This window comes from Nymphaea colorata, chromosome 1 (genome assembly GCF_008831285.2).
Source record: "Nymphaea colorata isolate Beijing-Zhang1983 chromosome 1, ASM883128v2, whole genome shotgun sequence".
NCBI lineage: Eukaryota > Viridiplantae > Streptophyta > Magnoliopsida > Nymphaeales > Nymphaeaceae > Nymphaea > Nymphaea colorata.
Window position 1 is genome coordinate 7,909,775 of NC_045138.2, and position 27,186 is coordinate 7,936,960.

Sequence of the window (27,186 nt, forward strand, 5' to 3'; positions counted from 1 at the left end):
TTGCACATCAAACTCTTTATGCTAAGTTTTCAACAAAGAATTGTTTGATTTATTCGCTCTTTAATTCAATTCAAGTCCCTCTCTCTCTCTCTCTCTCTCTCTTTAATTCAATTCAAGTCTCTTTCTCTCTCTTTGATTCAATTCAAGTCTCTCTCTCTCCCTAATGACAAGTTTCAGTGTCTATATAATGGAGTCCCCGATGCTAAGTTTCAGTACTCCTCGCTCCCTCCCCGCTCCCTCCCTCTACTTCTCTCTTGCTCCCTCTCTCCCTCGTATCCACGTTATTGGTTTGAATGATGTTGGGTACACATGCCTATGCGATTCGGGAAGCGCGCTTCCTGGCGGTTCCCCAAGAATTCCTTCTTTCTCCCAATGGCAGAAACTCCTCGTCTGCTGCGCTGCCGGCCGTCAAGTCCGTTCCGTTGGTGCGCCTTCATCGTCGTCGTCGCCGATCTGGTCAAGAGATCGGCGAAAGATCTCCGGCCAGAGTAGTGGTCGTTTCCTGTGCATCTCCGGCTACTGCAGCTCCTGCCGCCACCGGCAAAGGCGCCGGCAAGTCCACCGTGACGGCTACCATCTCCGTGCAGACAGAGGTGGAGAGTCTCCTCGCTAACATTGGGATCGGGCGGGGGCTCGATGACATAGCTGACCTGCTCGGGAAATCCATCCAAGTTGAGCTCGTCAGCTCAGAGCTCAACCTTGGTAAGCTGCAGCATCATTTACTTAAACCATTTTATATTACAGTTTCTCACATATATACGGATAAAACCCTAGATTTCTCCATGCTTCGGCCTACAGATACAAGCGTAGCTTGCTCTAGTTGTCCGGATGCTCCGTCCGCTCCAGCCGACACGCAGTTTTTAACGGATAGACGTTAACAAACAAGAGAAACTCTTTTATATATATATATGTATGTATATATATATATATTATGATCCAAAGCTACCCAGCTCAGTTATAAACGACGAAAAAAATGGAGTGTGATATTTAATCTCTTTTAAAAACCTGTCAAATTTAAGCATCTTTAGAAGTAGACTAATGAAACATGCACAGACATTTGTGCGGCCTGATTGAGTTGCGTGTATATTTTTGTATTTACAATTTTTTATAAAAAAGTAAATGTTTTAGATATTTTGAGTGTTTTAGAATTTTTTTAACGTTTTAATTTTTTTTTAAATTGTTTTAATAAAAATATGATTATTGCAACCACTGGTGCAATGCACGTCACCAGCTTCGGTGCACGGCTACGGTTATATTAATGTATTGGAGGTCACGTTTCAGAAAATGGGAAGGAGAAGGAGAGCATAAAGGGATGGGCACACAAAGGGAAGAAAGGAGATGGGGTGCAAAAGTATGAGGCGAAGTTGGAGGTGGAAAGTGGGTTCGGGGAGGTGGGGGCTGTGCTTATCACCAACGTCCACCACACGGAGATGTATTTCAAAGAGATAGAGCTCCGAGGTCTCCCTGAGGGAGACGTCCACATAACCTGCAACTCCTGGGTCCACCCCCAAAAGGACAGTCCTCAGAAGAGGGTCTTCTTCACCGACAAGGTAATTTTTTGGCTTTTCTGATCACTTAATGCCATAATAAAATTGGATATCCAAGTCTCCATTGCCTTACTTATATATATATATATATATATGATGGCATATATCTTACTAGGTCCAGACCTCTTAAATTGGACTGTTAAAATTCTTTTGTATCATCTATATAACTGTGACTGGTAACTGTGCTTGCTGTCTTCAGTTGTACCTATCCACTTTGGACAAATATTCTCTAACTTTGTTCCACTGAAGTAAAAGCCCTTCTCATCAGCCACCAGCGTAGCTATCTGTTCAATTCATATGCCTGGACAGAACCACAAAATAATTTTAGTTAAGGAGTATTATATCATAAATTTTTATGGGCGCCGATATATATAAATAATTAAATATTTGACGACATATATATATAAAATAAAAAAATAATCGTACGTTAAATATGTGTCATTAGTATTATTATTATCTCAAAATATCATATTTGTCCAGAATATTTAGAATATTCAAGTTCCACCCATTGACGTCCATGGCACCAATGCCAAGTTTGGGCTTTGGTGCTGAGCGTCCTGTGACTACTTAGAATCTTAATGGGGAGTCGTTGGGAGACGCGCTGACGTGAGGTAAAATCAGTCAGGCCATGTTCGTCAGCCTCCAGTCCGGCCATGTTTGGCCTTAAAAGTGTCACAGTTACAGTGCGTTTGATAGGGGGAAAGTTGTCTTCTTTAAAAAAAGCAATCTTCCAGAAAAAGAACACATTCACGCGTTCCAAAGAAGGGAATATTCCGGCTGCGAACGTCTTCCCGCCCTAATGCCACGTTTGCCTCACAATAGCCTTAACCGTTGTAACTTATTTTAATAATATTTTTATTGATTTATATATATAATTATATATATTATGAGTAGTTATATGTATATATTATTTTATATTTAAATATATATTTTTAAATTTTAACTGGAATGGGTTTGAGCTCGACTTTTCAAGAAGCCGAGTCCGGTTTTGACCTTAGTATGGGCTCTAAGCTATAACCTTGCCCCCCGAACTCGACTCATTATCTGGCATGATGCTCAAATGATAGGTCTCTTTTTAAGATATAAGAACCTTTTAGTCGTTTCCAATTCAGCTAGAGATTCTAATTTGATTGGATTTACGTATATCCAAAATTGCCGTTTGCTAAACCAGAGATGAAGTCTGTAAAGTCCAAAAAGGCACCGACAAACATTTTAACTTACCATGTTTGTTATATTTTTTGTACAATGCCATTCTTCCAATCCTTATCAAAATAAAATAAAAAAATCCTATTGACAACAGAACATTTATATCATTAACATTATTTACACAACAAAAAAAATGAATTATTGTTTCCCAAATTCATATCTTTGGAAAGACAAAGAGTTTTCATATAAGTGCATTTATAATACTCATTGGAGGAGTGAATGAATCGTGATTTTGGCTATGGTGAGTCATTCAAGCACCCTCCATAAGTTAGATGATTAAGAGAAAAATAAGAAGAAAAAGATATGAAATAATGTTAGCTGATGAAAATGTTCATTATCTTTCTTTTCTTGATTTTTATTTCAAACGGTCCTCGCAAGTAAACTTGGTAACTTTGGATTCAATTTTCCCTCTTTGAATTAGATTTAAATTTGTAATATTTAAAAAAAAAATTGGTAGTACTAATTAAATGCACAAAAAAAAAAATGTGAAAACAGAGTTTCCTACCCAGCGCTACACCGGAAGGCCTGAAGAAGCTGAGAACTCAGGAGCTGGAGACGCTTCGCGGCAATGGCGAAGGAGAAAGAAAGACCCATGAGAGAATATACGACTACGATGTATATAACGACTTGGGCAATCCAGATTCCAGTGATTCTTTGAAGAGGCCAGTTCTTGGTGGTAAAGAACATCCCTATCCCAGGCGCTGCAGAACCGGTCGATCCAAATCCAAGAAAGGTGATCTCACTTATATCGAAAGTAGTTGTTATATTATATATATATATATATATATATATAAGAATTAATTAACATGTCATGCTAAGCCTGGTATTGCCATGTACAGATCCACAGTCTGAAACCAGAGTTGGAGCGCTGCAGACCCCTTATGTACCAAGAGACGAGGCTTTCTCAGGGGTGAAGGGAGTGACCTTCTCAGCGAAGACGTTGAAGTCTGTCCTCCACACTCTGGTCCCAAATTTGCTCTCTGTGTTGAAGGATGACACCGTAGGGTTCCCCTTCTTCACAGCCATTGATACGCTGTTCCAGGATGGCCTTCGAATGAAGAAGCCTGGAAGCAGCACAAGCCTCCTCAATGCAGTCGTGCCAAGATTAGTGAAGTTAATGGAAGGACAGGAGCTCCTGCTGTTTGAAATGCCAGAGATGATTGAGAGTACGTTTCCCATTTAATTTTGATTCCTTGGACAATCCATCTCCTTGCGACTTATATGGAGGAAGAGAATCATGTTCGTGTTTGTCTCAGGGGACAAGTTTTCTTGGTTTAGAGATGAAGAGTTTGCTCGCCAGACTTTGGCGGGACTTAACCCACTCAGCATACAGTTACTCACGGTAAAATATTTTCACCACATCGTGTACTGATAATCTTTTAGATGCCCTCTTGAATTTGGACGTTGCTTTTGTTCAATTTTCTTACACGTTTTTTTTTCCCCCCTTTGATACGCCTGAGCGAGGATTGGGTTTCCTTCTGATCTGTTATTTGGCGCTGTTTGATATCAATTTGCAGGAGTTCCCTATTGTCAGTAAACTCGATCCAAAAGTGTATGGCCCTCCTGAATCGGCCATCACCAAGCAGCTCGTTGAACAACAAATAAGAGGAGTCATGACCGTTGAAGAGGTCCTCTCTCTCTCTCTCTCTCTTTTCCTTTGTACTGCTCTCAGCCTTGCTAAAAAGTAAGAATGCACAAAAAGTGAGCTGAGCAGTGAGCTTGGCTCTGGTCACAAATTGCTGGGCTCAAGGTTGACTCAAGCTCAAGCCGAGCTTTATGACTACACTTCATTTGATTCATATATATACAATTATACATATTCTTTAAATCAAAATGAATACCACAAAAAGCATGTGAAAATTTGTTAAGAATTATTGACAAGCCCCAGAAAATTAATGAACAAGGAAGACACGAGTTAAGTTGAGTTTAAACAAGTCGAGCTCAAATAACACTCGAGTTTTAACTCAAGCTCTCGACTAGTTTATAACTCAAGTTCTAACTCAATCTCAAGCTCAACTCATTGAATAAATGAGTCGAGCTAGAGTCGATCTTGCATGAGTGAATTCGAGTCGTGCCCAACTCATTGTACATACATAGTTATGAGATAGTTTCTTCTTTCTTTCTCACTCTCTCTCCCCCCAATATTTAATTCGTACATCATTGAAGGGTATTTTTATTTCACTTACGCCTGTTTGAAAGGAAGAGAGGGAAAGGAAAGGGATGGGAAAAGAAATGAATGAAAAGGAAAGGAAAGAGATGATTTAAAAACTTGTTTGAATAGAAAGAAAAGGAAAGGAATGGGAGGAGTAGTGTGAGAATAAAAAGACTCTTCTTATTCCCTTCCTTTCCTTTCCTTCCCAATCCGTCCGATTTGAGAGGGATTGCATTTACACTACACAATCCCTCCATTTCCTTTCCCTCCCCTCGCAACCAAACACATTTTCTTCCATTCCATTATTTCTAATTAACCAACCAAACAAAGGAGAGATTGCTCAATTCCTCCTTTTCCCTCCCTTTCTCTCCAACCAAACAAGCCGTTAAGGATATTTTCTTCTTTATTGAAAAGTAACTTGCTCTTCCACTTTTGTCCTTCTCGAGCAGTTCATTTATCTTCTAGTTCATGGGCATTTCATCTTTTGGCCCTAGTGTTTACCTGCAAAGCAGATTTAGTCTAGGGGGTCTTGAATTGAACTGAATATGATGAAAAAAAGCATTTATAGCGGTTGTTTTTTGATACAGTAAATGTGTTACTGTCTCATGCATCTACCTCAAAAAGTGGGATAGATTAATGAACCATTTTTTTAAAGTGTCTAATGAATCTAATCAGTTTTTGGGTCAGATGCATGGTAATGTAACATAATGCTACTGTTCTTAAACAGCCACATAAGGAATATGAAGTTAGCTTTTGGCAAAAAACAGAAATACCCCTTACCCAAAGGAAAAATACCCTAGAATGAAAAGGAAAAATCACCCCGGAGGATTGATTTTAGTATCTGATATAACACTAATTCACTTACATCTATTGCACCGGTGATTGAATATGTTTTGTTCACATATGGTCTGAATAGATTTTGATATCTTGCATGTACACGAATGGTGCTTGAGAGAAGGCCATAGAGCAAAAGAAGCTGTTCATAGTGGACTACCATGATATCTTGCTGCCCTATGTGAACAAGGTGAGAGAGCTCTCTGGCACGACCTTGTATGGATCAAGGGCCCTCTTCTTCCACAACAAATTGGGCACATTAGAACCGGTTGCCATTGAGCTCACCCGCCCACCTTCTTCGACCAAGCCACAATGGAAGCAAGTGTTCTCACCAGGTGTCGACGCAACCAATGTATGGCTCTGGAGGCTTGCCAAGGCACATTTTCTAGCTCATGACTCAGGATATCACCAGCTCGTAAGCCATTGGTAAGTGACTTAATTCTGTGATAGTGTGATAGAGGGAGGTCTATGTGAAAACATGCTGTGGATGAGGCATAAGTGAGCCTAGTCCAGTCAATACATGGATCAAACTCCTCTATGGTTCAGGCTCGCACCATTTCACTGCATATGAGTCTACTGTTTCTTTGTCTAAGTTAAACAGTGATTTAGTTAATGTGCCTGAAAGTGGGTCTGACCGATGTGGGCGTGCCAAGACAAGAACTCCACTTCAAACTCTCAACTCACAGCACAAATTTTCTTACATGCTTCCAACTATATAAAAGAGAGTGAGTTGCATCCACCGGGGTGGTGTATGCAACAATACCCATGTACGGAAGAAAAAAATTTGGAGTTGGACTATCTTGGGAATTTTAAAAAAGAAATGACCCATTTTAGACTTTTAACTTTTTCAATACCCATGTTTATCCTTGTAGGAGACTTCCCTTTTTAGTGACCATTTTCTGGTCATTATATACACTAATAAGGTATATAATGAGCGTACGTTAAATGTGAACTCCACTATTGCACATTTACTTTCATGCTCAAACACTGTATATGTATGCACGTGAGTTAATAAATAGGTATGCAATAACAAATAATTATGAGATAATGCTCATGAGATAACAAAAGATTTATAAGATAATAAGATAACAGATGAATATATGCATGAGATAATGCTAAGTATAAGTATGAGATAATGTTTATGAGATAACAAAAGATTTATAAGATAAAAAGACAACGTCAGATGTATGAGGTAATGTTTATTAGATTATATATATATATATATACAAATTGATAAATTTTATCTTTATTAAATCTCCAAATCTTTTTTTACGTGTTTTTTTTTATCCTTACAAAAAATTTCTTTTTTGTATTAATCATGACATATTTTGTCATTATTAAAATGACACATGAAATTCCACACACAAGAACAGCATATATAATCAGCTTTGGCATAAAACCAGCCTGGAAAGTATACAAACAAAACAAACTAGCTAGTACTTAAGCTGTGGCTGTTTAGAACCCAAGCTAAGGCACATGATACCATAATTATCAACGTAGTTCATATTTAAAGAAAGATCACATAGCAGTATTCAAATTATCACATTTCTACGACCAATTTTGACAGGATATGAGATCGAAATCTATATATTTATTGTGTATGAGCATACAAAATGCATGTTCTAAGACTTTTATATGAACTTTTGCAAAACCATGTAAAAGTTTTGATTGAATAACAAAAACACGTGTTTAAGTTTTGATTTCTTTTAGCTCATGGTTTCCATATGTTAAGCTGGCTGTATCTTTACATATATAGTTAGCCTGCTTGAAAGTTCTAGCGATTTCATTTGATCCTGTGGCAGGCTGAGAACTCACTGCTGCACCGAGCCCTATATAATAGCAGCCAACAGGCAGTTGAGTGCCATGCACCCCATCTACAGGCTGCTGCACCCACACTTCCGGTACACTATGGAGATCAACGCGCTCGCCAGGCAGGACCTGATCAATGCCGACGGCATCATCGAGAAGTGCTTCTCTCCCTTGAAGTATTCCATCGAAATCAGCTCTGCCGCGTATGACAAGCTTTGGCGATTCGACTACCAGGCGCTTCCTGCAGATCTCATTCAAAGGTCCGCCCTTAGCTTCACCACTTTTAATTTGTTGATGAAAATCTTATTGCAGAACGAATCGAAAATCTTTGCTTCTTTAGATTTACATATATATCTAAAGACTAAAAAACTCACAGTTTCTGTACAAGAAACTTTGCCTGGACTTTCATGGAGATCACGCCATTAATCTTCTTCCAGGGGTATGGCTGTGGAGGACCCGACGGCCGAGCACGGCGTAAGGCTCGTGATAGACGACTACCCATTTGCCAACGACGGCCTCCTCATCTGGTCGGCGACCAAAGAGTGGGTCGCCGACTATGTCAACCACTTTTATGAAGATTCTCAAAAAGTAGTTTCAGACGCCGAGCTCCAGGCATGGTGGTCGGAGGTCCGGAACAAGGGCCACGCAGACAAGAAGGACGAACCATGGTGGCCGGCTTTGGACTCGAGGGAGAGCCTGGTGCAGGTGCTGACCACCATCATCTGGGTCGTATCCGGCCACCATGCGGCCGTCAACTTCGGCCAGTACCCGTACGGCGGATACTTCCCCAACCGGCCGACGATCGCCCGGACGAACATCCCAACGGAGGACGACTCGGCCATGCACTTCGACCTGTTCCTCAAGAAACCGGAGTCCGCGCTCCTCGGCTGCTTCCCGTCGCAAACTCAGGCGACATTGGTGATGGCGATACTCGACGTGCTGTCCACGCACTCGATCGATGAGGAGTACCTGGGGCAGCAGGCCGAGCCGGTGTGGCAGTCTGATCCGGCGATCATGGCGGTGTTTGAGAAGTTCAACGGGAAGCTGAAGCAGATCGAGCGCATCATAGATGAGAGGAACACGAACAGGGAGCTGAGGAATAGATCGGGGGCAGGGATCCTCCCGTATGAGCTCCTTAAGCCCTTCTCTCAACCGGGTGTTACAGGGAAGGGAATCCCAACTAGCATTTCCATTTGAAGTGGAGGGAAAGAACAGGATCGATGTGGAAGTAAAGATTTTATCAAGTTGTTCGATCATGGCACTTTAGAGTTTAGATGAGCTTAGGGGATAGAACTTTGAAACTTAGCTGTTAATCTTTCTCATAAATAAGAAATGAACTAGAATGTGAATGAGAACAATATCGATCCCTTGTTGTATTGGTTCATGTTTTTTGTGGTCATAGCTTTCTTTGTTTAGCAATTCCAGTCGATATTGGAAAGCTATTTGCACAATTTTGGATCATATGAATCGAGAACTACCGGCCAAACATTAAACCTTAATGCCAAGGACATATTGGTCGATAACATTGTCAACTACCCATTATTTTAAAACATGTTAAAAATTGATATCCATAAAAATGCTATCAAAACCAACAATTGATGAGTTTGCTCGAACTCTTGTAAGATGCATTTGATGGTATAAACTGGATCGTGATTCACTTTTACTAATTAATTAACAAGATTCACGTCAACCGTGTAAAAAAAGGTCCGCAGGTAGAACACTAGTCCCAGCGAATCTGGGTAAAGTGATTCTTCTAGCTTACCTTTCCCATCTCAGGTGCGTAGAGTGCGTTTCAATTATGAAAGTATACATTAGGAGATATCCAGTTAAAAGCAAGGACTAGTCACTATGATTCTCCAATCTATTAACTAGTTCATGAAGAAGAAGGATTTGGTCTTGGATGATCAGACCTGGGACAAAAGCATCCTACTCCATGCCTACAAGTTTTGTGGATAATTAAGCATCTAATCTGTCTAACCATTAATTTGTAAATGCAATTGCACAAGCGATGGCCAGAACTCCCTGCGGTTGAAGTTGTTACCACCTCACAATTCTTCTAATTTCTACTTGTTGACTGGATTCTACTTTCTATTGGCCCCACATGGTTCTTGTTCCACCATGTTATATTTTACTTCGTGCACTGTAGCTTTTGAAGTAAAGCGCATCATAGCACAATCCTCCTTTCTTATATTCAATCACGTTTTGACAATCTCGGCTCATTGACAATGTTGAGTCCTGTGAGCTATTTTGGTGGCTCCATTCTTCTTATGAATAAGCTTTAGGTCTGTTTTGTTCACGCTCTTGATGAGTCTTCCTTTCTTAAAGAAGATATCTTTAGGTCTGTTTTGTTCACGCTCTTGACGAGTCTTCCTTTCTTAAAGAAGATATCCCCTACTTCCCACGCCTCTCTTGCAATCTATCTGGTAAAAAGAATTCGGAAAGCCATCAATGCCTGACACACTGTCGCTTTCTAAACTAAAAACTACCTCCTTTACCTCCTCGATAGTCTAAGGTCTCACTGCTCACCTTGTCATCTCCCATGAAGTCCTCAAAATATCCACTAGCTGCCTTCATAATCATCTCATCTGCTTCATAAATAAGTCCACCCACTTCCAGCTGAACAATGCTATTTCTGAGCATTTTCGCCTTAGCCACTGTTTGAAAAAACCCAGTGTCCTTGTCACCGTCCTAGGATCACTTTACTCTAGATCTCTATCTCCACATGATCTGTTCAAAATGCAACACTATTTCCAGCTGTTCCCTTACAACCTCTTCCTCCTCCAACGCCTGCCAATCACCTTGTTCACTCAACAACTGTTTTTGCACAAGCTGGTCCATCAGTTCCTTGACCTCGTCTTCAAATCTCTCAAAGTTGTTTCTATTCCAGTCTCACAGTTGTTTACTGATACTTTATAACTTTAAAACCATGGCCACCATCAGACAGCTCCTGTGTGCTTTGCTCCATTCAGTAACCACAATACTCCTCCTTTCCAAGGTAACTAGCCCTGGCTTGAAGACTCAAAAGGTTTTCCCCGTTCTCTTTGGATTCATTGAACTGGTCAGCTTTATTAGGAGGACTTTGTGGTCAAAGGTTGGGTGGGGAATAGTGGATGTATGGTCTTGACCCATCCCAAGCAGCGTTTACAAACCCCCAGTAAAAGGTTTCATTGGATATTGGCACTTTCTGCCTGCAGTTAGACCAAGTATAGCTTCTAGAATTATCATGAATCTCCTTTAAACTTGCCACATTGGTAAATCTGTTAAAATCGCTACAATGGTTGAGACAAGGAGCCCTGCCGGTCTTGTTCTGTCCGCTGCACATGAAGTCACCGCACAATAGTGGGGATCTTGCGAATTAAGGACAAACTCTAGCTCCTCAAAATTGTTTTTCCTGGTGAGGGCGTTGCTGGGCATGTACACTGCACCAATCATCACCCAAAAGGTAGAAACAGGAAGCTTGAGCATGCCGGCTAACCACCAACGATTGTGCAACCATCTTGAGGCTTGAACACAGTTAGAGTTCCATAGACAGATTATATGAGCTTTCCCATCAATGGAATCCTCATTCTCAGCAATCCAGTCACACTTCACGCTCCATGCAAGGCTCTTCATTGTAGGTGGAATTGTGGGCCCTAGATATAACATAGATACAAACTCGAATAATTTAGGCAGAGAAAAATTGGCAGAGTCTCGACGTCTAAAATAATTCTCAATAATAAACTTGACAAAGTACACATAATAAGAACTAAATAACCAAACGAAAATAACTCACAAAATGAACTAAAGCCAAACAGTTGATAATCTCAAAATGTAAACTACTTTATTCATCAAAATGAACATAACAAAAAAAAACTCAAGGAAACTCACCAAAGCTCACGTAGTGAACTTTCACACACAAGCACTTAACGCCCTTGCACTTGAGCATTCACTTGAAAACTGCTCACGAAGTGAACACACAAGAACACAAGATCACTCAACTTCATTTTTTTCTTTTTGATACTTAACAAAAAGGCCAATCACTTCTATTTATAGGAAGGACAAGTAGGTGGTGAAGGTTCCATCATTTTCTAATTTCTTTTAATTATTTTTATGTTTTTATCACTAGTCACTGACTTAAAAGGAGGTTCACGACTTTTCGAGAGAGTTGATGATGACTCATTACAGTCTCTCTCATTACTAACTCTTAACTCATGACTCCTAACATTCTTCTAAGCTTGGTGAATGTTTTCACTGGAAAGCATTTGGTAAAGATGTCAGCGACTTGATCTTCTGAAGCGCTTGGCTACAACTGAATCTTTCCTTTGAGTACATTCTCTCTGATAAAATGATGTTCCACCTCTATATGTTTTGTTCGAGCATGAAAGACAATGCATTATGCAAATATAACTGCACTTTATTATCACAGTAGAGTCTCACTGCATAATCTACATCTTGTTTAATGTCTTTCAGTAGTCGCATCAACCACACTCATTCTTGTGCTGCTTGATATGCTGCTCTATACTCTGCTTCTATTGTAGATAGTAAAACTGTTGACTGTGTCTTACTGCACCATGAAATTGCACCACTTGCAAGATTGAATGTATATCCTGTGGTTGATCTTCGAGTTGATAAGTCTCCAGCATAATCCGCATCACAATGACCAACAACTTGATAGTTTGGTTTTTTTCATAAAATATACTAAAGTCACGACTTCTTTTGACATACCTTAACATTTTTTTTACCACATCTAAATGTGGTTTTCTTGGAGTTTGCATGAATCAACTCACAACACTAACTGCATAGGCAATATTTGATCTTGACAATGCTAAGTAGATTAAGCTTTCAATCAGTTGGTGGTACATAATGACATCTTTTAGTTTGTCACTTCATCAATTCTAAGTTTCACATTTATCTCAATTGATGGTGAGATAAGTTTGCAACCGAGCATACCATACTTATGTAGTAAGTCCCGAACATACTTCTTTTGACTTAAAAATAATCCATTAGATTCATAATCAATTTCCAATCCAAGGAAGTGTCGCAACTCCTCCAGCTCTTTCATTTCGAATCTCACCGTGAGATGTTCATGAATGAGATTAATTTCTTCCTTGTTATCTCCAGTAATAATTAAATCATCAATATAAATTAAGAAAACAGTAATCTTCATACCTCTTTTCTTGATGGAGCTACTTGAATATGCCGAGGTGACTTAAAATTCATTAAACACCATAAATTCAGCTATTTTTCTGTATCATGCTCTGTGTACTTGCTTCAATCCATAGAGTATTTTTCTTAGGTTGCAGATGTAGTATGACTTGTTTGGATATTTGAATTCTTCAGACTATCCCATATATATTTCATGATCGAGATATCCATATAAGAAAACATTTTTCACATTTGACATAGCTTTCAAGATTTGCTTGCAGCAATGGTTATCAGAATACCTACAAATGTGATCTTCACAATAGGGCTAAAAGTTCATTCAAAGTCAATGTTATACTACTGTGAAAATCCTCTCGTGACTAGTCAAGCCTTATATCTATCGACTATATTAACTGTCATTCTTTTTATTTTCTAAACTCACTTACAAGTAATGAGTTTTACTCCTGCCGGCTTTGGTATGAGCTCGTAGTTCTCGTTATGCTCTAATGCATTCATTTAATCTTTCATTGGAGCTTGTCATTTTTCAACATATTTTGTTTCTTCAAAAGAAGTTGGTTCAATCTCCTCCAGGATGGCACAATGTTCATTTGCATACTTGGGATTTGGTTTCGATACTCTTGTTAATCTTCTTAGTGTTATAGGTGCTCCTTCTGGTTCTTGAAGTTATGATGGTCTTTCTTCTTTTATACTTCATTGTTGAACAGGACTGACCCATGTTCCCCATGGATCTACTTGTTCTTCTCGTCTTGGGCTATGTTTAGGCATTTGGACTTATTTATCTGATCGTATTGCTTCTGTATCTTCCGGCAAAAGCTCTCCTTGATTCATCTTAAATTGTATTTTGTTTCAAATATTTCTCTAAAAAACTAGAGAGTCTGGAAGCGCCTTCTTTTCTTCTGACCACACGATAATGTTTCATCGAAGACAACATTGCGAGAAATATGAACTTGTACTGTGCTAGGATTAGTGCATCTTCATCCATTCTAATATGGATTATGCCCAACAAAGACACACCTTTGTGTCTTCTTGTTGAACTTATTCATGTATTGCTCAGATAAAAAAAACATAGCATACACAACCAAATACTCTAAAATAACTTACAAATGACTTCTTTTTATGGAACATTTTATATGGAGACTTAAAATTAAATCTCGGTAATGGTAGTTGATTAATTACGTGTACAGTGGTGTGGACTCACTCGGCTCAAAATCTTGGTGGCATGCTTTTTGCAAGCACATGCATGTTTTTGTTATATGATGATTCTTTCGTTCTTCCATTCCATTTTGCTAAGGCATATAGGCACATGTAAATTGTCTTCGAATAATATGTTGCCTCATGTATACCAAAACAGAGAGAGAGTAGAAAACAGGGAAGACCGCAACCACTGGCTAAGGCAAACCACAAAAGTATTAGGAAGTCTGCTGATACGACTGTCTCTGAATACCTTGCTATGGTGTTCTTCCTAGATTCACCACTAGCAACTGATAAGCCATGGCCTCGCTTGGTGTTACACCAAAGCTGAATAGGGTGAAGGGGTAAAAAGAAGGAGAAGGCAAACGGTGGATGGAGTAAGCATGAACTGTTAAGCTAAGCAAAGGAGAGAATGTGGCAAAAGAAAGGATAAAAGCCTTTTATCGATAGAATGGAATAAACACTCAGGAGACAGTGACAGCGGTTTTGGCTTAACTCAAAAAGAAAGCATTAAGAGAAACATCGATAATACGTTAAGAGTTTTTGAGAGACAGCTCTCGGCAGCAGCTGGACAGTGGGTACGATTCCGATCGGATATGACTATATTAGATAACGCTGCTCTCCCTAATTTTGTCTCGCAAGTGCTTGGCGATGCCGGTCATGAAATGAACCTTTCCCCAGTTTCATTCTGTGGTCAGACTTTGAACACGATAAGTGCAAACATTTCAAGTTTTTCTAAAGAATCACCAACCAAAGGAAGAAAAATCAGAATGCGGAACTCATTCATACAATTAGAGTTGCTAATAGCAGTACAAACACCATGCTTCTGAAGAGACTGCGGGGTTGCTCACTGAAATGATCTCCCTCTATTGCCGTTACCACCTTGCTCCTCCTAGGTGTGCGTGTCGATTTGGTGAAACACGTTGTTCCTTTTTCTTGAATAATCTTCTTAAATTGTGCTCTGAGGCACTGGCAGAGTTATAAACCCTAAACCATTGGTTAGCTCAACAACTTCGTGCAATCAGTGTCTTTGATTACAAGTATAGATTTGTTCGACGTAGACCTGAGCAGGTTTCTAAGGGCAGAGTTGCAACAGAGATCGGTGAATTCAAGGTCATAGATATCGAACTTGAGGAAGTTGGCCATGGTGGCGAACAAGCTCGATTTGCGGGTGCCTGGAGGCCCGTAGTATAGGTACCCCCGCTTTTGGGCCTTGCCGGCCGCTCTATAGAACTGCATTCTCTCCACAAACTTCTTGAGATCGTTCCTTAGAGCTGCCTTTTGGGATTCCTTCATTGGCAACGTCCAAGTCTACATGAAATAAGTTGAATGATGCCAATGGAGGGATCCCAAAAGACAGCTCTGATGAATAGTCCGAATGAGGGAAAGCAGTTCTATAGAGCCGTCAGTAGGGCCTGGAAGTGGGGATACCAGCTCTACGGAAGAGAAAGTAAAAAGTTATATCAAAGGTGACATAAAAAGTGAGATTCATGCATGAAACCTGGAAGGAAATGAAAGTGGTACGACACATGGAGGGTGGAGTGTGGGAGGGGATCTGTGGATGAATGCCCGCAAGAGCTAGGGGTTCTTTATCATCCCTAGGAGTAGTGGTGGTGCCTCGGGTAGATTTTGCACTTTATATAGGTATCACCAGATTATTGAATTTCAATTGTTGATGTGATTTCTTTCCTAAAAGAAAAGATTGATAAATTATTTTTTAATCTTACATTTTCCAATTTCTAAAAAGATTTTTTCCCAATTCATAAATTATGTTTTAATTTTAGCTTTTCATTTCCAATTTTTGATAAGATTTTTTTCCTAAATGAAAAGCTTCATAAATTATGTTTTAATCTTAGCTTTTGAATTCCAATTTCTAATAAGATTTCACTCCTAAAAGAAAAGGTTCATAATTTATGTTTTAGTTTTGCCTTTTTTAACTCTCCTATGGAGTATACCGTAGTTGTTCAACCTATTTGTAGATGTGGTCCTCCATTGTCACATGTGAGGTGAACGGAGAGTTAAAAGCTTAAACAACTAAGTTAAGCCCTTTAGGACAGTAAATAAAGGTAAAACTACACGATAATTTAGGAATATTTTGATTTAGGAATGAAATCATATTAAAATTAAAAATTAAAATGTCAGAATAGAACTTAATTTATGAATCTTTTTATTTTGAAAAGAAATCTTATTATAACATGGAAATAAAAAATATAGGATTAAAACTAACTTTTTAATCTTTCATTTAGAAAGGAAATCTTATTGACAATTGGAATTCAACAAGCTAGTGGTACATATATAAAATGGAAAATCCACCTCAGGCACTGCCACTATTAACAACGATGATAGAGAATCCCAAGTTTCTTTTGGCATTCATTCATAGATCTACTCCATTCTCCCTTTAAATATTATATTTATAGTCTTTTTTTTAAAACTAACCTTACTAATGTAATCTTAAAGATAGGTTGATACACAATATGTAGTATGTTGATTTTTTTTATAAAAACAACTATATTCAAAACATGTTTTATATGAAAATAATTTTCATAAATATATTAGGATGTTTATCTGTTATTTAAGAAATTTTTTTAGCAAAATATAAAAGGGTCTGATAATTGTACTTCTGTCTATGGTGAGGCGGTCGTCCAGTTTAATCGGGCCTGCTTTCTTTCATGTTGTAACCGGCGTTGCAGTATAGCTGAGCTTGAAGCTAGCCCTCAATTGTTTATGGCATTTATGGTTTGTTCCCATCGATGGGCAAGATTTGGTGTAGCTTATATGAGGCGAGTATGTAGAGTACTCAGAGGACATAAATATGGTAGGTAGGTTTTATGTGCATAATTTTGGAATCAAAATGAAAGCCTGAAGGTGCAATCTGTTGCATTCCTTGGAAGCCATATCAGGGTAAAGACTGACTGTGTTGCCTCCATCCTTTAGGTTGTAGAAGTAGAGAACATGTTAGACATCATCTAACGAGGCCACAGTTGAGGAGGAAATCCTAAATGATTCAGGGGCTCAGTCGTATAACAGTGCAATCTTCGTGACAATCTTGGCAGAAAAGCATCCGATGAAAGATGCGAAAGATCATCTTATAATGAAGTACAACCCTATGGTTCCATTCATGCTGTTGGTGGAGGAACATGTTCCTTCTTTTAGTGTTAATATACAATAAATGGATGCTCTACCTGAATTTCCTATCATGGTGCTGAAGTAGTTTATCTATCAATGGCATTACGACTTAAAGATGTTATGGTATCTATACGTGGATCTGCAAGCTCCATCTACTATGCTTGACTGCAATAAAGAAGAACCACCGTCCTGGAAAGCTGTGAACAAACAATAAAAGGATATATTGGCTAAAGTAACGATATTGCTTGAGAAAGGTATGGGCTTGCAATTAAGCTGGATTCTTGATTATATGCTTGATTTTCTAACTTAGCTAAAAAGCAAAAGGGAAATTGGTCCTTGGCTACTGGTATATTGTATTTTTGAACAATGAATCCCTTGTGTATCGGATATGTTTCTTTGTGTGTGTGTGTGTAGTGCTCACTTGTAAGTCCCTTGAGCTTAGAGCTCATAAAGAATTTTTTGTTACCATGATGACCATTAAGGGGGAGGTACATGATAGAGAAGGTGCCCACAATCGGAAAGAAGTGTGATTTGGAACTCCAAACTTTGAAACCCATCAAAAATCTTCTATTCAATGAATATCTTATGCCCATATAGAGCTACAGATAAAATTACTTTTCAGGCAGATATGACGGACTCCAAGAGAAGACTTAGCGGAAGCTAGTCTGTCATGATCAACAAAAGAAAAAGGGAAAAGTGTTTAAAATCAATTCACCTTGTCATACACTTTTGTCATATTGAGAACCTCCTCTTACACTATCGGTGGGTTGCACTACTTCACGCAGAAACATTAAATCGTCATAGAGCAATCTCTCGTTAGAAATCTTGCTTGCCCTTTTCCAATAATCTTACTATGAATGTGCCACATGCTTTTTGAAAATAATTACAATCCCAATTTTTCTGTACCAAATTATTCGTTGTTCTTTGATGTCCATAATCTAGGGATGTGAACAGATTGGATTCAAATGAGATATATACCCTCGACTGTATCCATTTTATTGGATGTTCGAACACTCGAATTCAAATTCAGATTCAAATACAAGCAAACAAAAATCATATGAGAATTCGAAATCCGATTTCAAAATCCGAATCCAGTTTTTTATATAAACATCCAAATCCAAATTTTTAACTGAATTTGGCCAACATTCAAAATGTAAGCGAATTAGATATAAGGTATTTATTTAAACATAAATCCAGTCCAAATCCATATCTAAATCCCATAAGATATTTATGTATATCCGAATTCAATCGGATGTCATTTCTCAAATCAGAATCCGATCTTATTTTTTAATCAGATATTCAATTTTTTTCCATATCCAATTTTTTAGGAAGGGTTTGGTCGGATATCCCCAATCCAAATCGGATATGTGGACATAGATATATATTTCTTCACTTGATTTCATTGTTTTTTTTATATGTTCCTGAGTGTGGAGAGAGGGAGAGAAATGGCTGATGTCTTGTGAATCTATATGTTCGTGTGAGTATATATATATATATATATATATATATATATATGTATATATATATATATATATGTATATATATATATAAAAGAGCTATTCAATTCTGCTCATTATAAAACACTAGTAAAAACACAAAAATGATCAACTTGATATATATTTTGCATCAACTTATACTTAAGGTTATATTGGTAAGGTTAGATTTCAAAAAATCACTTTAAATATCATACTTAATGGGCTTGGTTTTTGTCCCTGGTTTATTGGTCTGGCTCCTGCCAATCACTCAGATATTTAGAGAAACTGGAAAAAGCCAGACACTTAGGTCAGGGATAAAACCTAGAACCATTAATTTTTTTAAAAAATTATTTTAAATAAAACAGAAACATGTTAAGATACTTAGAAAAACTATTTTGATACAAAACATTATTTCTGTTTTATCATTCGGGCTTGTTATTGTTGTTTAATCTTTCTTAGGATTTCTTTTCGCATGGCATTGAAATGTTTGTAATTTTTTATGCTAAAAATGCTTGTGAAAATTTGTACCATTGGTAATTTCATGTTTGTGGTGGGTGTGGGATTGTTTTTTTTTTTTTTTTTATAATTAAGATCATTAGGTATGGTGATCACGTGCAGAAGTTATCATATTGTTGTCCGCAGTGGCAGAGTCAGGAAAATTAGTTGGAGGGGTACTCATTTCAAAATACTCATATCTGGAGGGGTACTCGTTTAAAAAAAAAAAAAAAAAAAAAAAAATATATATATATATATATATATATATATATATATATATATATATATATATACACAGATAAATGTTTAAAGATGCCTATCTACAAATAAAAAAAAATGTTAAGAGAATGGTGCGGGCAGTTGCCCACACCTGTCACCATGTGGCTCCGCCACTGGTCATGGAACTTCCTATAAAATTGCATGATAGAATGCAAGCTGGAACAATAATTTTTTCAACAGTTAAGAGACAATAACTAATTTTTATACCCCATTGAATCAAACATGAAATATGATGTCTCGATGAAAAATATCAAGTATTCACAGACGTTGGGGTCATGGAACATGGAACTTTTAGTTCCACCCCACAAATGAACCAGTATTAAATGCCAGAGATTTTAATGCCAAAGATTTTTTTCATCAAACAATCCAATGCTACCTTAAACGAGGAAATCAGCTGCCAACACCAATGATTCGAATGCAGTTATACAGCCAGTTCCGTTCGGCCGCGTGCACACACACACACATGAACAGAGAAATCAGCTGTTTCATTTGGATACAGAACATGAATAGCTGGTGAAGACTTGCTCAACCACATGCACTAAACACCAACTAAATTATAAAATAACACCAATATATGATCCATTATCATAAAACACCAACCTGTAGAGTGAACCAAATCTGTGACCAAGGGAAAGAAAGGAATAAAATAATAAAGAAAGCACATGCATGGAGAACAAGTCCGTTGCTACCTTCATATAAAAAGCTGATTCAACAGTTACAGTCTCGTACAAAGCAACAGACATGCAAAGCATTTTAACGAATCATGGGCAGCAATTAACATGATTGTGGACAATATAGGCACTCCTTCACTATGATATTCTTCATGATCTGAAAATAGTTTAGCTTTTATTGCAGCAGCAAATAGCGCTGCTCAGGCTGCAGCTTTATGTCATAAATCTCAATTCACGATCATTTAATCATAAGTTATGATAATTGAGTTTCGACACTGCACGTCAAAGCACTTTTTTTTGGCATTATCATGTGTATGATGTATTAATCTATTATTAATCCAATCATCAATCATAATATAAATGGCATTTTCAAAATATAGAAGTTCTTTCATGGTATCCATAAGCTGCATTTTGGTAGAGTTATACCAGAACAGGTTGCATAGTTGGCCTCCTTTAACACAAAAGCCTAGACAATTTGAATTCAAAATTAATTTGTTCTTACTATATGTTGTAGCTTCCATCAATGTTTATAATTGAAAGTGGGAATCTCTTTATAGCATTCAACATTACACCAAAAGAACTAAATAGTATATTTCATCTGATACTTTTTTTTTTCTTTTATTCATCAAATTCCTTTCAATCCCATTTTCAAAATAGTTGGATTTCGAATTCGAGTTATTTTCTTAATATGGCATTGGTCCTCGCGCTAAGCATTTCAAAAGGGCATCTAAGTATATTGGAACTACAGGCCCGACCCAACGCCCACCTCTACTTCTAAGGGAGCAAAGGGGAAAATGAGTGTGGCACTGAAGGCTGACATTGTAGGCTGCCCATCCGGAGGACTCTGGGGCTTAGAAGTCGGTAACAGAATTGATACTCACAACAATGGAGCAGACGTAGATGTGAGCAGGTTTCTGAGGTCAGAGGTGCGACTGACATCGGTGAATTCAAGGTCATGGATGTTGAACTTGAGGAAGTTGGCCATGGCGGGGATCAAGCTCGATTTTTGGGTGCTTGGAGGCCTGTAGTGTAGGTACCCCCGCTTCCGGTCCTTGCCGGCCGCTCTGTAGAAGTGCTTTTTCTCCACAAACTTCTTTAGATCTTTCGTTAGAGCTGCCTTTTGGGATTCCTTCATTGCCAACGTCCAACTCTGCATGAAATAAGTTGGATGTTGGCAATGGAGGGATCCCAAAAGACAGCTCTGATCAACGATCAGAAGAATTTTATGGAGAGAAAGCAGTTCTACAGAGCGGTCGATAGGGCCTGGAAGTGGGGATACCTGCTCTACGGAAGAAAAAGTAAAAAGTTAGATCAAAGCTGACATAAAAAGTGAGATTCATGCATGAAACCTCGAACATAATGAAAGTGGTACGACACATGGAGGGTGGACTGCGGGAGTGGATCTATGGATGAATGCCCCCAAGAGCTACGGGTTCTCTATCATGCCTAGGAATAGTGGTGGTTTCTCGGGTAGATTTTGCACTTTATATATGTATCACCAGATTGTTGAATTTCAATTGTTAATAAGATTTCTTTCCTAAAAGAAAAGATTGACAAATTACTTTTTAATCTTACATTTTCCAACTTCTAAAAAGATTTTTTTTCAATTCATAAATTATGTTTTAACTTTAGCTTTTGATTTCCAATTTTTGGTAAGATTTTTGTCTAGAAGGAAAAGCTTCATAAATTATGTTCTAATCTTAGCTTTTGAATTCCAATTTCTAATAAGATTTCACTCCTAAAAGAAATGTTTCATAATTTATCTTTTAGTTTTACCTTTTTTAACTCTGCTATGGAGTGTACCATAGTTGTTCAACCTATTGGTAGATGTGGTCTTCCATTGTCACATGTGAGATGAAGGGAGAGTTAAAAGCTTAAACAACCAAGTTAAGCCCTTGAGGACATAAATAAAGGTAAAACTAAAAGGTAATTTATGAATATTTTCATTTAGGAATGAAATCTTATTAAAATTGGAAATGAAAATGTAGGAATAGAACATAATTTATGAATCTTTTTATTTTGAAAAGAAATCTTATTAGAACGTTGAAATAAAAAATATAGGATTAAAAACTAATTTATTAATCTTTCATTTAGAAAGGAAATCTTAGTGACAATTGGAATTCAACAAGCTAGTGGTACATATATAAATTGGAAAATCCACCTCAGGCACTACCACTATTAAAAGCGATGATAGAGAATCCCAAGCTTCTTTTGCCATTCATTCATAGATCTACTCAATTCTCCCTCTAAATATTATATTTAAAGTGTTTTATTGAAATCTAACCTTACCAATGTGATCTTAAGGATAGGTTGATACACAATATGTAGTACATTGATTATTTTTTTATAAAAACAACTATATTCAAAACATGTTTTATATCAAAATAATTTTCATAAATATATTAGGATGTTTATCTGTTAGTTAAGAAAAATTTTTAGCAAAATATAAAAGGGTCTGACAATTGTACTCCTGTCTATAGTGAGGCGGTCGTCTAGTTTAATCACGACTGGTTTCTTTCATGAAGTAGCGGGTGTTGCAGTATAGCTGAGCTTAAAGCTAGCCCTGAATTTTTTATGGCATTTAAGGTTTGTTCCCATCGATGGTTAACATAGGTGTAGCTTATATGAGGCGAGTATGCAGACTACTCAGAGCACATAAATATGGTTGGTAGGTTTTATGTGTATAATTTCGGAATCAAAATGAAAGCCTGAAGCTGCAATCTGTTGGATTCCTTGGAAGCCATATCAGGATAAAGACCGACTGTGTTACCTCCATCCTTTAGGTTGTAGAAGTAGAGAACAAGTTAGACATCATCTAACGACGTTACAGTTGAGGAGGAATTCCTAAACGACTCGGGCTCAGTCGTATAACAGTGCAATCTTCAAGACAATCTTGACAAAAAAGCATCCGATGAAAGATGTGAAAGATCATCTTAAAATGAAATACAACCCTATGGTTCCATTCATGCTGTTGGAGGAGGAACATTTTCCTCTTTTTAGTTTTAATATATAATAAATGGATGCCCAAAGGAATTTCCTATCATGGTGCTGAAGTAGTTTTTTTATCAAAGGCCTTTTGACTTAAAGATGTTATGGTATCTATACGTGGATCTGCAAGTCCCATCTACTATGCTTGACTGCAATAAAGAAGAACCACCGTCCAGGAAAGCTGTGAACTAACAATAAAGGGATATGTTGGCTAAAGTAGTGATATTGCATGAAAAAGGTATGGGCTTGCAATTAAGCTGGATTCTTGATTATCTGCTTGATTTTCTATCTTAGCTAAAAATCCAAAGAGAAATTGGTCCTTGGCTACAGGTATATTGTATTTTTGAATATTGAATCCCTTGTGTATCGGATATGTTTCTTTGTGTGTGTGTCTGTAGTGCTCACTTGTAAGTCCCATGAGCTTAGAGCTCATAAAGAATTTTTTGCTACCATGATGACCATTAAGGGGGAAGTACATGATAGAGAAGGTACGGACAATGGGAAAGACGTGTGATATGGAACTCCAAACTTTGAAACCCGTCAAAAATCTTCTATTCAATGAATATCTTATGCCCATCTAGAGCTCTAGATAAAATTACTTTCCAGGCAGATACGACGGACTCCATGAAAAGACCTAGCGGAAGCTAGTCTGTCCTGTTCAACAAAAGAAAAAGGAAAATGTTTTTAAAATCAATTCACCTTGTTATACACTTTTGTCATAATATGAACCTCCTCTTACACTATCGGTGGGTTGCATTACTTCACGCAGAAACATCACATCGTCATGGAGTTATCTCCAGTTAGAAATATCGCTTGCCCTTTTCCAGTAAACTTTCTATGAATGTGCCACATGCTTTTTGAAAATAATTACTATCCCAATTTTTCTGTACAAAATTATTCGTTGTTCTTTGATGTCCATAATCTAGGGATGTGAACGGATTCGATTCGGATGAGATATATACCCTCGACTGTATCCATTTTATTGGATGTTCGAACACTCGAATTCAAATTCAGATTCAAATACGAACAAACAAAAATGATATCCGAATTCGAAATCCGATTTCAAAATCCTAATCCAATTTTTTGTATAAACATCCAAGTCCAAATTTTTAACTGAAATTTGGCCTACCTTCAAAATGTAAGAGAATTAGATATAAGGTATTTGTTTAAACATAAATCCAATCCGAATTCAATCGGATGTCATTTCTCAAATCCGAATCTGATCTTATTTTTTAATCAGATATTAAATTTTTTTCCACATCCAATTTTTTAGGAACGGTTTGGTCGGATATCCCCAATCCAAATCGGATATGTTGACATCCCCACCTTAATCTTCTTTTTTCTCCTTTCAAATAACGTGATAATTTTATTTGTAAAGAAACTACATAGATATATATTTCTTCACTTGATTTCATTGTTTTTTTTTTATATGTTCCAGAGTGTGGAGAGGGTGAGAAAGGGCTGATGTCTTTGGAATCGATATGTTTGTGTGTGACATATATATATATATATATATATATATATATATATATATATATATATATATATATATATATATATATATATATATAAGAGCTATTCATTTCTGCTCATTATAAAACACTAGTAAAGACACAAAAATGATCAACTTGATATATATTTTGCATTAACTTATACTTAAGGTTATATTGGTAAGGTCAGATTTCAAAAAATAGCTTTTCATATCATATTTCATGGGCTTGGTTTTTGTCCCTGGCTAATTGGTCTGGCTCCTGTCAATCACTCAGATATTTAGAGAAACTACGAGAAGCCAGACACTTAGGTCAGCTATAAAACCTAGACCCTTTATTTTTTCTTAAAAATTATTGCAAATAAAATAGGAACATGTTAAGATACTTAGAAAAACTATTTTGACATAAAACATTATTTCTGTTTTATCATTTGGGCTTGTTATTGTTGTTTAATCTTTCTTAGGATTTCTTTTCGCATGGCATTGAAATGTGTGTAATTATTTACGCTAAAAATGATTGTGAAAATTTTGTACCATTGGTAATTTCTTGTTTGTGGCGGGGTGGGATTGGTTTTTTTTTTTTTTATAATTAAGATCATTAGGTATGGTGATCACATGCAGAAGTTATAAGTTATCATATTGTTGTCTGCAGTGGCAGAGTCAGGAAAATTAGTTGGAGGGGTACTCGTTTAAAAATACTCATATCGGGTGGTACCTATATATATATATATATATAAAGATAAATGTTTAAAGATCCCTATCTACAAATAAAAAAATTTTAAGAGAATGGTGCGGGCAGTTGCCCACACCTGTCACATGTGGCTCCGCCACTGGTCATGGAAGTTAGTATAAAATTGCATGGATGGAATGCTAGCTCGAACAGTAATTTTTTCAACAGTTAAGAGACAATAACTAATTTTTATACCCCATTGAATGAAACATGAAAATATGATGTCTGGATGAAAAATATCAAGTATTCCAGACGTTGGGGTTATGGAACATGGAACTTTTAGCTCCACCCCACAAATGAACCAGTATTAAATGCCAGACATTTTAATGCCAAAGTTTTTTTTCATCGAACAATCAAATGCTACCTTAAATGAGGAAATCTGCTTCCAGCGACACCAATGATTCAAATGCAGTTATACAGCCAGTACCAACCGACCGTGCACACACACACATGAACAGAGAAATCAGCTGTTTCATTTGGTTACAGAACAAGAATAGCTGGTGAACTTGCTCAACCACATGCACTAAACTCCAATTAAATTATGAAATAACACCATTATATGATCCATTATCATAACACACCAACCTGTAGAGTGAACCAAATCCATGACCAAGGGAATTAGAGGAATATAATAATAAAGAAAGCCCATGCATGGAGAACAAGTCCGTTGCTACCTTCACATCAAAAAGCTGATTCAACAGTTACAGTCTCGTACAAAGCAACATACATGCAAAGAATTTTAACGAATCATGGGCAGCAATGAACATGATCGTGATCAATATTGGCACTCATTCACTATGATATTCTTCATGATCTGAAAAGAGTTTAGCTTTTATTGCTGCAGCAGATAGCACAGCTCAGACAGCAGATTTATGTCATAAATCTCAATTCACGATCACTTAAATCATAAGTTACGATAATTGAGTTTCGAAACTGCATGTCAAAGCACTTTTTTTTGGCATTCTCATGTGTATGATGTATTAATCTATTATTCATCCAATCATCAATCATAATATAAATGGCATTTTCAAAATATAGAAGTTTTTTCTAGGTATCCATAAGCTGCAGTTTGGTGGAGTTCTACCAGATCAGGTTGAATAGTTGGCCTCCTTTCACACAAAAGCCTAAACAACTTGAATTCAAAATTAATTTGTTCTTACTATATGTTGTAGCTTCCATCAATGGTTATAATTAAAAGTGGGAATCTCTTTATAGCATTCAACTGTACACCAAAAGAAGTAAATAGCATATGGCATCTGATACTTTTTTTTTCTTTTATTCATCAAATTCCTTTCGATCCCATTTTCAAAATAGTTGGATTACCAATTCGAGTTATTTCCTAAGTATGGAATTGGTCCTCATGATAAGCATTTCAAAAGGGCATCTAAGTATATTGGAACAAATGGCCCGACCCAACGCCCACCTCTACTTCTAAGGGAGCAAACGGGAAAATGAGAGTGGCACTCAAGGCTGACATTGTAGGCTGCCCATCCGGAGGTCTCTGGGGCTAAGAAGTTGGTAACAGAATTGATAGTCACAACAATGGAGCAGACCAAGAGATTGACGAGGAGCTGTACAAAGAGGATGGCGTAGAGCTGCTGGATGAATGTCCATGGAAGGCCAACGTTGTGATGTCGATGGTTGTTTCTTCCATCGTGTTAGCACTGCTACCCTGATATATATATATATATATATATATATATATATATATATATATATATATATATATATATATATATATATATATATATATAATATATCTAGAGAGAGAGAGAGAGAGAGAGAGAGAGAGAGAGAATTCATGAATAAGAATAGAAAATTAAATGATGAGTAGTCACCAAGAAAAAAAATCAACAAAAAAACCATAGAATAGAGAGAGAGAATTCATTAATAAGAATAGAAAATTAAATGATGAGTAATCACCAGGAAAAGAAATCAACAAAAAAACCATAGAACAGAGAGAGAGATAGAGAGAGAGTGGAAAACAGGGAAGACCGCAACCACTGGCTAAGGCAAACCTCAAATGTCTTAGGAAGTCTGCTGATACGGTTA

At 37.2% G+C, this 27,186-nt stretch overlaps 1 protein-coding gene across 1 annotated transcript; it reads left to right on the forward strand.

Moving 5' to 3' along the window:
* Positions 1–220: 220 nt before the first annotated feature.
* Positions 221–8,960, forward strand: LOC116246061 (linoleate 13S-lipoxygenase 2-1, chloroplastic-like). Its single transcript, XM_031617750.2, has 9 exons — positions 221–702; positions 1,282–1,550; positions 3,249–3,486; positions 3,593–3,919; positions 4,010–4,095; positions 4,271–4,381; positions 5,864–6,165; positions 7,542–7,808; positions 7,986–8,960. Exons 1-9 carry the CDS (start codon positions 294–296, stop codon positions 8,743–8,745), a joined length of 2,769 nt encoding a protein of 922 aa, XP_031473610.1. The 5' UTR covers positions 221–293; the 3' UTR covers positions 8,746–8,960.
* Positions 8,961–27,186: the final 18,226 nt, after the last annotated feature.

What these genes read in the sequence shown, in the direction of transcription:
- LOC116246061 (XM_031617750.2), top strand. Translation starts at nt 294, where the DNA reads ATGATGTTGGGTACACATGCCTATGCGATTCGGGAAGCGCGCTTCCTG. An exon ending in TCGATCCAAATCCAAGAAAG is followed by an intron (nt 3,487 to 3,592) that starts GTGATCTCACTT and finishes TGCCATGTACAG; the next exon opens with ATCCACAGTCTGAAACCAGA. An exon ending in CACCAGCTCGTAAGCCATTG is followed by an intron (nt 6,166 to 7,541) that starts GTAAGTGACTTA and finishes ATCCTGTGGCAG; the next exon opens with GCTGAGAACTCACTGCTGCA.